Here is a 12,907-nt window from a genome sequence, read left to right as displayed (position 1 = left end):
TTTCTAGAAAGCTTCAAACTTGATCTTCACCATTTAGAATGTAAAACTCTGAATCATAAACCTACTGACAAAAGTTCAGCTCAATCGGACCATGGATCGATTTTCGTTCAACCAACTCTCCCTTCTCTCTTTTTATTTTTATTTTTTTAGCTTTTTTTTTTCTTTTCTTGGTTTGTGACACCACCTTAAAATAGCTCTATCTCTCTTTTTTTTTATTAAGTAACTAGAACTTTGTGTAAAAAAAAAAGATTAGAACCTCATGACCTTTGATTGGTCCAAAACTAATTACATAAAGCTGGATCTAAGTTTCCTATCAATTTGTTCGTCCATAATTCTCGACAATTTGTAGGACATGTCATACTTTACCTTTTGTCAGGGCCAAAAATAAAATCTCTACAATTAATATATTATTTTGTTCATGAAATTACTTGTTGCTGTAATAGTCATCATTTCAGTAGGTGATTATATTTCTCAGTTGATACTTGTTTGATTCTCCACAAAACAATGATTGTCTCTGTTAGATGGTCAGGGAAAGGTCCTTATTGTTCACCATGTTAAGTTATCGATACTTCTTAATTGATAAGTTTATATACAAAATCTTCAAATTTTATTTTTTTTTGCTGTCAAGGTTTTTCTTCATTATTGCTTTATATTATCAATGCAGGTGGGCTCTTTTCTTATTTTTATTTTATTTTATTTTTTTTCTCAATTTTTGAGATTCATAGGAACAAGAACTTTATTATAAGAAAGAGGCATAAGAATTTAGATGATGCGGGATAAGGTCATGCTTATTGAAAGACTAAATTTTATAGAGATTTGATTTTATTAATTTATATATTTTTATTTGTCCAGTTGTAATTTTTAGTATTTAAGGACGTATTAAGGTATTGAGTAGATTTAATATTTTATTTTTATCTTAAGGGTTAAAGAGTAGCCTATATGCCTTTGTTATTTCAATTTCTAGGAGCTTTGGGGTTTATTGGAATTCTATGCAATGAATATTGAGAATTTAGGAATGAAATTTTTTCCCTCTCTCCCTCCCTTTTTTTTTTAGGTTCCTCTCCCTTTTTTCTTTTATAATCCTCTAATTTTATCTTTTTCTTTCCTTACTGTCTAATTTTATCTCAAATCTTTTTTCATTCCCCCCTTGTTTTGCATCAATTGGAGAGAATGATATAGGGGCAATATCATGTTTACTAAAATTAAATTATCTAAAAATTGCTCGATATATTTTTTAAGGGTGTTTTTGCCATTTTCATCTAATTTTATCTCCATTCTCAATTTGTCTCAGCTCCCCCTACCTGGTTTGCATCAATTAGGGAAAATGAGTAAAGATCACTTAAATATTTAGAGGTGCATTTGTAATTTTTAGTATTTAGAGTTATTTCACTATATGGGGTTATAGTTGGCATTATTTTGTCTTTATGTTAGAGTTGGAGATTAGTTTAGTAGAACTTATGTTATTTTCACTTTCTGGTAGCTTACATCATGGATTATTAAAATTTTCCTCTCTGGTTGTCTTTTTTTTTCCAGTTTAGTTTAGTTCTCCTCGAGTATCTTTTAATTCTTCATTTCTTCTAGTAATTTCAAACTTTTCACTACTATCTCTTCCCTCTTGATGTAGAATAAGGGAGGGAAAAGGGATAGAAAGTAAAGATCAAAAAGAAAGAGGGAAAAATGGAATAAAAGAAGCTTAAATAAAAAGGAAATTATGTAAACAAGAAATAGAACCATATAGAGAAATCTCAAAATCTCAAAAATCCATAATAAAAAACTAGCAAAAACTGAAAATATCAAAGTATATATGTCTTCCAAAGCCTACTAAGTGGTAAATATAACAACGTGTTGGTATTAAAGGAGAACATTGTCTTAAAAATTCAAAAACTAAACTAATCGGACTCACTTAAAATAATCACCAAATCAAATCAAATTAAAGTGACAAACTAAAATAACTAAAATTAACTTAGATCTGTTAGTTCGATCAATTCAATTTTAACTATTAAAAAATATAATTTATATTATTACGTAGCAGTTATTTTATATTTATATTTTATACTAATATGTTATATATTACATAAAATAAATGATATAGTATATTATATATGATTTTAAAATATATGTACATTATATTGTATTTATATTATATACAATTTGAAAATAAATAAATAGGGCTAGTTGGCTTGATCTAATTGATTATCAATTTTACAAATTGCTAACCAACCAAACTAACCAAATAAACTACTTCTTGTAACTAATTAATACTTAAACCAAATAAATCGAACTTTAGTGCTCACCCCTAGTTGCAATTATTCCCTGAATAATAAAAGGATTAATATTTCATACACTGACAATGTATCATTTCTATACATTGTTAATGAATAATACTAGGACACCTCATTAATGAATAAAATTTAAAATTCCAAGCCATTAAAAATAAATATTAATAAATTTATTTAGGGTTAATTAATTAAAATTAAAACTTTTATCTTCTTTGTCACCTCCCTCTGCATTTACTGCCTCATTCTTTTGATGTTTTAATTCTTTTTACTTGATTTTAATTCTCTTATCTTCATTTCACCAGTTTCTGTTTTGCCATTTTTGGATTTGTAGAAAGATCAATGGCACATCCCATATCTTGTGATTATCTAAGATGTTTCAACAATAAACATATTTAATAAGCTTATCAAGACTTCTGCATATCTATGAGATTTTGCTTCTTCTAGCATCTCCGTCTGGGTAAGCTTCTGCATTTTTGGGTAAGCTTTTTGTATTAGTCAAATTTCGTGTCTTCTTTACTGGGTAAGTTGAATTCCACTTCGAATTTTCATTTTTGTTTGTAGTTTTGGAAACTGATTTTGGGTATTGGGTGTTGAATGACTTTATCTGCTCTCAATTTTCACTTTTTTAATCTTAGGATTTTGTTTATTTGTAGTATTAGTCTTTTAACTATTGTTTGCTGTATTTCAATGAATTGTAAAGAAACGATTTTATACATTGTCTTCCTTTAGTTTGGATGTGTTTCATATTATAAAGTTCTTTTACCTTGTATGTATTTTTAGGATTTGTTTTCTGTCTCAGTCAAATTTCATGATTTTAAGGTGATTTTGTGAATTTCACTTCAAAATTTTTATTTTTGTTTGCAGTTTTGGATACTAATTTTGGGTATTGGGTGTTGAATGACTTTATTTGCCCTCAATTTTCACTTTTTTTAATCTTCGGGTTTTGTTTATTTGCAGTATTGGTCTTTTAACTGTTGTTTGCTCTGTTTTAATGAATTATAAAGAAACGATTTTATACACTATCTTCCTTTAGTTTGGATGTGTTTCATATTACAAAGTTCTTTTACCTTGTATGTATTTTTTGGATTTAGGTGTTGGAATATTTACACTATACTAAATTTAGCTAATATTAACTGGCTTCAAATAGTAGAAGAGTTTATGTCTTCTCTTGTATTAAAGTTTAACCCCTATGTTACTCAAGCATGTTTCCTGCACTTCTCTTTCCTCTTCTATGGTAAAAGTACATATGTTAGCTAGCTGAAGCCTAAAGAAATGACACTTCTAGTTAGTGTCATATGGCATATGATCAGTAATGAGTTTATGACCTGGAATAGATAAAACTGGTAATTATGCAATCTTATCAAAATATTGATATATTTTTTGGATTAAACATATCTGGCTTTGCTGTTTGCAAATTGAGACACACGATTAGACGATGAAACTTTATTAAACAATTATCCATTTTAACAATATATTGATTGACTTTAATAGAGATATATGGGGCTACATATCTTTAGGATACTTTAAGCAGTTGAGTGTTTTGATGAAAGATTTTGACTTAACTTTATAAGTATCATTATTATACCAATGTAATATCTTTTTATTAAAGAAAATTTGGAGCAGATAACTAAGGCTAGTGAGATTGGCTCATCAACAATGCCTTATAAAGTAAACCTTATTGGTCTTTTAACTATTGTTTGCTCTATTTTAATGAATTGTAAAGGAATGACTGTATGCATTATTTTCCTTTAGTTTGGATGTGTTTCATATTATAAAGTTCTTTTACCTTGTATGCATTTTTGGGATTTAGGTGTTGGAATATCAACAATAAGATGATATGAAAATGTCACTTGATCATGATATATATAACGACGTGAAATTAGAGGTGATTCAAATTTTTATCTTAATTTATTGATAAGGTTTTCAATTCTTGTTACAGGTGATGGCAATGTCTTCTCATAAAGAATTAAATGTCGATAAAGTTGGTCAAGAATACGTTATGAAATTATTACAGAGTTAGCTAATAAAAATCATGAGTTTTTAGAACCATTTATTGGAATAGAGTTTCAATCTTTGGAAGAAGCTTTAGAGTACTATATTAAGTATGTAAAACGTGAAACATTTGGAATTCGTAAGAGCCGTATTACAAAATCTCAAAAAACTTAATTGATTATTGGACAAGAATTTGTTTGTTCAAAAAAAGGTTATCATAACAAAAAGTATCTCGAAAGGGAAGATAGAATTCAAGCACCACCAAATAAAACACGAGTGGGATGCAAAGCCATGATTTATGTGTCCAAGAAAGATGATGACAAATGGTTAATTTCTAGATTTACAAAAGATCACACTCACGAGCTTGCTACTTCAAAAAGTGCTCAATTTTTACGTGTTCACAAAAAGAGGACAAGAGTTCAATGAAATTTAATTGATGTACTTGATGATTCAAAAATTTATTTTAATAAAATCATGTCAGTTTTAGCTAATGAATCAAGTGGCATTGATATGGTTGGTTTAACTAAGCGTGATATTCAAAATTATTTTAGTAATAAAAGGCAGAAACAGCTTGAGAAATGAGATGCACAGTTAGTGTTGATTTATTTCAAAGAATGTCAGTCGAAGAATCCAGGATTCTTTTATGCAATACAAATGGATGCAGAAGGTTAACTAGCAAATTGCTTTTGGGCTGATTCTACGTCTATAATGGCATATAAGTATTTTGGTGATGTTGTAGCTTTTGACCCAACTTATCTAACAAATAGGTATAAAATGTCTTTTGTTCCTTTCATTGGAGTTAATCACTATTACCAATCCATTTTATTTGGTTGTGCTTTGTTGTGGGATGAGACAGAGGAAATATTTGTTTGGCTATTGAACACTTGGTTGGAAGCAATGTTTGGATATCATCCAAAAATAATCATTACAGATCAAGATACAACTATAATAATGCAGTTGCAAAGGTTTTACCACATACTAAACATCATTTTTGCATGTGGCATATTGAAAAAAATTTCTAGAGAATCTTAGCCATGTTTACCACCAATTTGATGATTTCAAGAATCAATTTTTTAAATGCATCCATTATACATTAGTTCCTGATGAGTTTGAATCGGAATGGGCTGAAATAATTGAGAAGTATGGTTTGCAAGAAAATAGTTGGTTGAAGAAGTTGTATTCCATTCAAGAAAAATGGATCCCTACTTATGTGAGAAACAACTTTTGTGCTAGAATGTCTACTACTTAGAGAAGTGAGAGTATGAACAAGTATTTCAAAGATTATGTCAACTCAAGCACTTTGATGAGTAAATTTGTCATTCAATATGAAAAAGCCCTTGATGCAAGATACAACAAAGAGAGGGAGAAAATTTTCAAAATAATGAATTCCAAGCCAATTTTAAAGACATTTTATCCAATGAAAAAAAAAGCTTCGGAGGTTTACACAAAAAAAAAATGTTTAGAAAATTTCAAGATGAGTTGGTTCATTCTCAGTAGCATGTTACAAAAAAGAACGTGTAAATGAGCAAGTATATAGTTACAGAGTGCATGAATTTGACAAAAAGAAGCCTAAATATATTGTGACATTTGTTTCCTTGTCAGCAACTATAACTTGTTCATTTCACATGTTTGAATTTGTAGGCACCCTTTGCAAGCATCAATTGACAGTTTTGATTATAAAAAATGCATTCATTACTTGATCGATATGTTTTAAAACGACAGACAAGAGATGCTAAAAAGGGAGAAGTAGAAAGCATCTTGGATGAACAACATGATAGTGCTCCAAAGTCTTCAATGATGTTGTTTAATAATGTCATGATTCATTTTTTGGAGCTTTCAGAAAAAGCTTCAAGATCTCAAAAACATTATAATGTGGTAATTGGAGGTTTGCAATGGTTATTTGAAGAGTTCGATGCTTTGAAAACATCTGAGGAGCAAAAAAGTAGTAGCGCTGGTGTTTTAACAAGTGAAAATGTTTTTAAAGATGTTTTAAAAGATCATGAGACTCATTTTTTAAGTTATAATATAACTTTGCGTGATCCTCCTCATATGAATACTAAAGGGCTTCCTTGAACTCTAAGAATGAAAAGGGCTTTAGAGCAAAGAAATAATTCAAAAACATGTTCATTCTGTAAACAAAAGGGTCATACAAAGCACATTTGCCTACTAAAAAACCAATCAAGGTATTGTTTGATGCTTTTAAATTTGGTATAGTTTACCATATTAGCTTTTCTTAATTTTTTTTTACTTTTATTTTTTTGAGGGTGTGATTCTAGCTAAGAGATAATGTCAAATCTCAATACTGCTAAAACTTATTGTTCCATTCAATCAACCGAGGTAATAATAAGTCAATATTCTAATAATTTTAGTTACTTTTTTTACTTTGTTCAAACATGTTATTTAAATTAAATCTATTAATATGTAAATTTGTCTTATTAGAACTATGAATCACTTGAAATATCTTTGTGTATGTAGGATCCAAGTGCGACTCAAAATTGGTATCAAGGACAAACAAATATGTCTTTAAAGTTTCACACTACAAATTTTATGGTAAAATAATTTACATTTTATATGATTTATCTCCTAAACATTGATAAAATTTTATAGAAATATCTTATTCATGTATTTCTTATATTTAATTTTCTTGTAGGATTTGATAACTGCAATGCAACAATTACATATTGGGATAACCAAAAAGGTTTAGGCATAGGTCTAGAAGAAGGTGCGAACAATGAAAAAATTGGCAGTCATGCATGTAACCAAATTGTATAACAGAAGGGGATAAAAAAATAGAAAAATTTTCATTCATTCCTGCTCTATAATTTTTTGTATTTACATTGAATGTTGGCGGAATCCAATCACACACCATAATGCCCTGCATGTTTTAACCCCACTCACCCTTATCAACAACTTTCAGATTTGATAAATTAAATTGCAATAGATTCTGTTTTACCCTATGATAAATGCAAATCAGTTATGTTATCTATATTTACAATCTTACTTCTTTGACATCACCTTTTTTTAGCTCTATGCTAAACAGTACCAGTTGACCATTAACTAGAACTAGTTATCCATCAAGTCATGCTCTTCTTGCAGCATCTGCAGCATTGCTGCCGGTTCTCAATCTCATTATGTCACCATGGGGCCAACATATGGTAACAACCTCCCCTAGGACAACAGAATCAGGGTTGATACTAGATTTTGCACCACCATTTTGTCTTCCAAAACTAGATTCTAAGTGTAGTTGCACTTCCCATTGGAGCATTGTTCTTAACAAACGCACCTGTGTAATTTAAAGTCAGAACTTACTCAGTACATCTCATTCTAATTAGAGGAAAACTGTTCAAAAGAAAAAAAGTCACTACCCCATCAGCACATGTTATGTATCGTGCATAATACAAGTAACAAGAAGGAATACGTGATATTTCCTATAGTTTTGTTGAAAATTTTTTAGATTAGTCAAATGATTTTTCCATCAATAAAAGGGAACATGTTAGTCTAAATAACCCTTAAATTCAAAAAATTTGAATCATGTCATGTGCCAGCTAAATCGATGTATTAATAACCTAACATCCTTGAATGGAAAATACGAACACAAGGATGAGGAATCAAATACCTCTAACGAACCCTACTAATAGCAATTTCTACCTCTAATGAACCCTACTAATAGCAATGTCTACTTTAGTGATGGCCTCTAGAAATGTTTAAGATGATTGCAACCATACCTTGCGGTTGATGCTAACTTTAATTGAATTGGAAGCAACATATTCTAGACTAGGCCTAGATGCAATAAATTCAACTGGTTTGCCTTAAAAAATGGTAGACATAGCAGTCTAATATTCAAATTCTTCTTAATCTGTCAAATCAATCACTTGGATGAAGGTTGGCAAAAGGCATTCAAATTGGTCTTGCTGCAAGGAAATAATTTAATAAGGTAAATAAATCTGCCCACCGACTATAATGATCAGTTAAAAGTTGAACATCCAAGACAGGAGACGCTGGAAGATGCAAAACCTCACAGATATGCAGAAGTCCTGATAAGCTTATTAAATCAATGGCACATCCCATATACAAATCCGAAAATGGCAAAGCAGAATCTGGTGAGACAAAGATAAGAGAATTAAAATCAAGTAAAAAGAATTAGAAAATCAAAAGAAGTAGGCAGTAAATGCAGAGGGAGGTGACAAAAAAGAGAAAAGTTTTAATTTTAATTAATTAACCCTAAATAAATTTATTAATATTTATTTTTAAGAGCTTAAAATTTTAAATTTTATTCATTAATGAGATGTCCTTATATTATTCACTGACAGTGTATAAATATGATACACTGTCACTGTAAGAAATATTAATCCATAATAAAAATTGCATTGAATCCATAAAATTTATGAAATTCATTAAACAAATATCTGACTAGTTTAATCCTTCAATAAGCATTTTCATGTGCCACATCACCTACCTTATTAATCGTGAGGGTTGTTCCTGATCGTCAAAATAGGGACTTCTATATAAAAAAAAAGTACATTTGTTAAGCTGACCACTTGTAAAATCTCATACCCATTAGTCAATGGATAAATTTTGGTTGTTACCTACAGTTTTGCATCTTCAACTCTTTGGAAGCTGCAAGTTCATGAGCAATAATAACTCATAGAAGATAAGGTTTGAGATAACTTCTTGGGCTTGGACCATACAAGCATATTTAATGGAGGCTCTTGTTGGAATTTTATTCTGCAGTTTCTGCTTTTAGCCTGGCGCTGCCTCATTTGAGAGTTTATTGTTGAACCCGATTGCAAAAGTGCTATGCTAGAGGAATAGATTTAACATTAAGCTTCATTACACCCCCTTCCTCTCTTATCTTTGGCACTAATTTGTGCTATGAACCCTTACAGGTATGCTAAATTTGATATATGGTTATTTTCCATTTTGTGTGCAAAAGTAACTAAAAAGCAGTGGAAACTATCCATTATACCTTTATTTTCGCCGTTTTGGAAAAAGTAAAATTGTAACCTTGTTTTTATCAGCCGCTCCCTCTTCTTCAAGTCTTTTTTTCCTTACTTTTTTTTTCCTCAAAGTTGGTCAAGCTGACACTAGAACTTGTAATAGCAACCCAAAAGCTTCATTTCTGCAGCAACAGGGAGATGTTGTAGTTTGTGTTATCTTAATTTCATATTGAGTCCTATCATGGCCTCTCTCTTACATGGCTCATAACAAGGCAAATCCCATGTTTTTCTTGGCCTTTTACATAGATTGCCATCCTGTCAGTGATTGATACTTGATACTACAGTAACGAGGTAATAATCATCTAAACTGATTGTCTTTCTAAACATAATGTGCAATGTCTGCATATGTTAATTTTACAAATGTCGAATATTATGATATGATGTAGAGTTTCCTTTTGTACTAGGACTAGAAATTAGACATGAATTATAGGTGAAGGACCAGACCAAGGACGTCATGTATGTGAGCAGTGAGCATATCAAGGGACCAGTTTTGCAGATGAGTTAGGGCAGAGTTATTTGGCAGGAAAGATGTCTTTCTAATTTTTTATTCCATGGTTTCCACCTTTGCTTTTAGAGGGATACTTAATGCCCCTTCAAGATATAAATAGAAACTGGTATTATATTGCCATTGATATGGGCAATTTTCATATTGAGTTGTTTTGATTTACTATACTTGCTATCAATGTCGGGAAAAAGATTAATGCTGGTCTGACTTGTGCTTTTAGGTCATTGAGGAAAGGGAAAGTCGTGTTACGTTAGCTCTTGAGAAGGTAGCTGATGGGTCTGAGATGTGGAAACTGAAGTAGTTCTCTGAAGAGAGTCTATTCCAGTTTGTGGCGTTGATGAAAGCAATCCATATAGGGATGACTTTATCTCCTTTGCTTGTAAGATGTGTATCATGAAAGTTTCTAGTTTTTGTTTTGGTTTTTGCATGTTTCATATTCATTTCATTCTTTTGATTTGGGGCTTTCATTTGCTTGGTTGCTGCCTGCAAGCTCATAACTCTGTTTCAGTATTCTTTGATTTGTATTCTTTTAGATGTTAAATTTTCTCATGTACAGATTGTACGGTATAGAGTATAAAATGTAACCATGTAAGTCATCGTATTTTACCCTAGGCGAAATTTCTGTATGTTCTATTACATATATGTCTAACTTGAGATATCTTTAACTCTCTATAGATTTAGATTGAAATATATTAGTTATTACGATGTTTCTTTGAATTTTAAATAAACAAATAAATAAATAGGTTTTTAAATTCCATAAATTAATTTAAAATTTTGACTCTTATATTCTTATACTAGCTTTTTAAACCCGCACAATGTATGGGATTTTTTATTAAATTTTTCATAACTTTAAATTTATTTTTTAATTATTTATCTAATATATAATCATATATTTATAAATGTTAAATTACAATTAAATGATAAATTATGCATAAAATATTATAAATGATATTGTTCATCTAAAAAAAGTTTAAATTTTTTGTAAATTTTTAAGAATTATAAAAAAAATTCATTAAAAATTATTTTTTTAAATTTATTTACTAAATACTAAAAATTTTGCTACCGTTTTTTTTAATAAAAAATCAAGAATAAATATTTAAATAGTTAAAATTAATAATTGTTTTTATCATATGTAATTTTTATATAATATTTCATTTTTATTCATGAAATTCGATTTTTGAAATTACTTTTTAAAGTTTATGGATGAAATAAAATATTGAACAAAAATCATACTATGGTGCAATTTTCTCAAACAATTTGCAATATGTAGTTCAGTATTAAACATAAAATAAAGGAAATTCAAACCTTCTACTTATGCCTTCAATTTGAGCAGCTCTGAGAGAATCTTGAGGGATTGAACTGCGATTGTCCCAAGCATCAGTCCGTTCTGTATTGTTGCCAAAAAGAACCAACTTCTCCAACAGCCTAACTTCACTGTCTCCCAATTTTATAACCTTGATCTGTTCCTTCAGGACCATTATAGGATTAAAGAACCAATCTAACAGTTTGTCTTTTGGCTTATTCAGATGGTTTATTTCAACACCATCGGGCAATAACAAACCATTAGAACCTGATCTGATAGAGTTGAGGAGACTCTGCAAGAAACAATAACATGGCAGGCGAACACCAATGATGGCTGCTTCATTACCACTATTTGCGTTCAACCATTCATAGAGATCCACTGGAGTTATTACATCAGCATCCAATAGTTCTTTGCCACTTATTTCACAAGATTTCATCATATTCGTCCAAATCTGTTACATTTCAGGCCAATTACCAGTAACCATTAAAAGATCAGAAAGATGTCTTCGTCAATGTTCATTTCCTTACAACTCTTTTAGTGTATGGTCTGTTTCATGGTGGGAACTCTTTTTGTTAATACTACCGATCAAACTATATTCCAGTATTAATAAAACCAAAAAAGCAATCAGTTGCAGAGAGACCAAAAAGGCAAAAACTGTTGCATAATTGAAGCCAACCTGAACCATTTTCACTTCATTTATTGCCTCTCTAACTGATAACGAATGAACCAAGCATGGCAAAAGCATTGCAGGTACTTCACCAGAAGTAGAACTGAATTTGCCACATGTCCTCCAACAGAATACTCTGCTTCAGAACCACTTTTCTTGCGATAAGAGGCCTGGCTGTGAAAAAAAAAAAAAAAAAAAGGAAAATTTCAAACTATAAAAATATGCCAACATAATGCTCCGCCAGAGCCAGAAGTTCAAAAGATCAGAAAGCTGATTACCTTGGGAAGATTGTCCCCTCTAAGATAGAGCCAATCATTTGTGTACTCGTCAAATTCAGCAATCATTGCAATCACATAAGCAACGCCTCTCCGAAAAGATCTTTCCTGCATCCATGAAATTCCTTATCATCTATGAAAAATAGGCGAAACAATCAAAATAGAGACAGATCACGAAATAGATCAATTATGATAAAAATAAAGGCAAACACAAAAGTCACATAGAAAACGTTGCAGTTACATTTTCCGATTCATAAAACCAGAAGATGATAAGACCTCATTCAACAGAGAAAATCAGTAAAACAATAGATTGTATCATGCACCAAACCTATTATTATATATCACTATCATGCATTTGATAATGATAAATTATTTTTAAATTGATTTTAAATTAAGATAAAGTGATATACAGATAAAATAATTTTATTAGAATTTAAATTAATTTTTAATTCAATTTTAAAATTTTAGATAATTTAATAATTTTAAAAATATATTTTTATAAATAATTTAAAATTAATAAATATTTTATATATCATCATAATGAAAAGTTTTAAGATTTATCTTACGTGTCGAAAAAAGAAACTGTCCACATCAATAATTATTATTTGATAATTATATATGTTGTAATATAATATATATTTATTTATTTATATATATATATATTTTTTTTAATTTTTTAACACATACAAAACGTGCATGTCATAATCTTCTAATTTTGTTAATAAAATCTAAAATCGCCACCTTTGAAATAACTTTTTTAAATATACTATCAACCCCGCTAAAAATGTCCCATAAAAAAATACTCTCAAAAATCAAAACTCCATTTAGAGGTAATTTAACTTTGTCAAAGAACAAAGAAGAAAATCTAAAAATCTTTAAAAGAGAAAAG

General features: G+C 29.8%; 1 protein-coding gene across 1 annotated transcript; it reads right to left on the bottom strand.

The window, feature by feature from the left end:
* Positions 1–11,050: 11,050 nt before the first annotated feature.
* LOC111303235 (putative membrane protein At3g27390) lies at positions 11,051–12,132 on the bottom strand. The gene is made up of 4 exons (XM_089765219.1): positions 12,022–12,132; positions 11,892–11,917; positions 11,753–11,846; positions 11,051–11,527 (listed from the first exon to the last, which is right to left on the bottom strand). Exons 1-4 carry the CDS (start codon positions 12,130–12,132, stop codon positions 11,051–11,053), a joined length of 708 nt encoding a protein of 235 aa, XP_089621345.1.
* Positions 12,133–12,907: the final 775 nt, after the last annotated feature.

The sequence above is a fragment of the Durio zibethinus genome, chromosome 9 (assembly GCF_047325235.1).
Source record: "Durio zibethinus cultivar Kanyao isolate XHJ-2024 chromosome 9, ASM4732523v1, whole genome shotgun sequence".
In the NCBI taxonomy this organism is placed as follows: Eukaryota; Viridiplantae; Streptophyta; class Magnoliopsida; order Malvales; family Malvaceae; genus Durio; species Durio zibethinus.
This window is presented reverse-complemented; position numbering and strand designations above follow the sequence as displayed.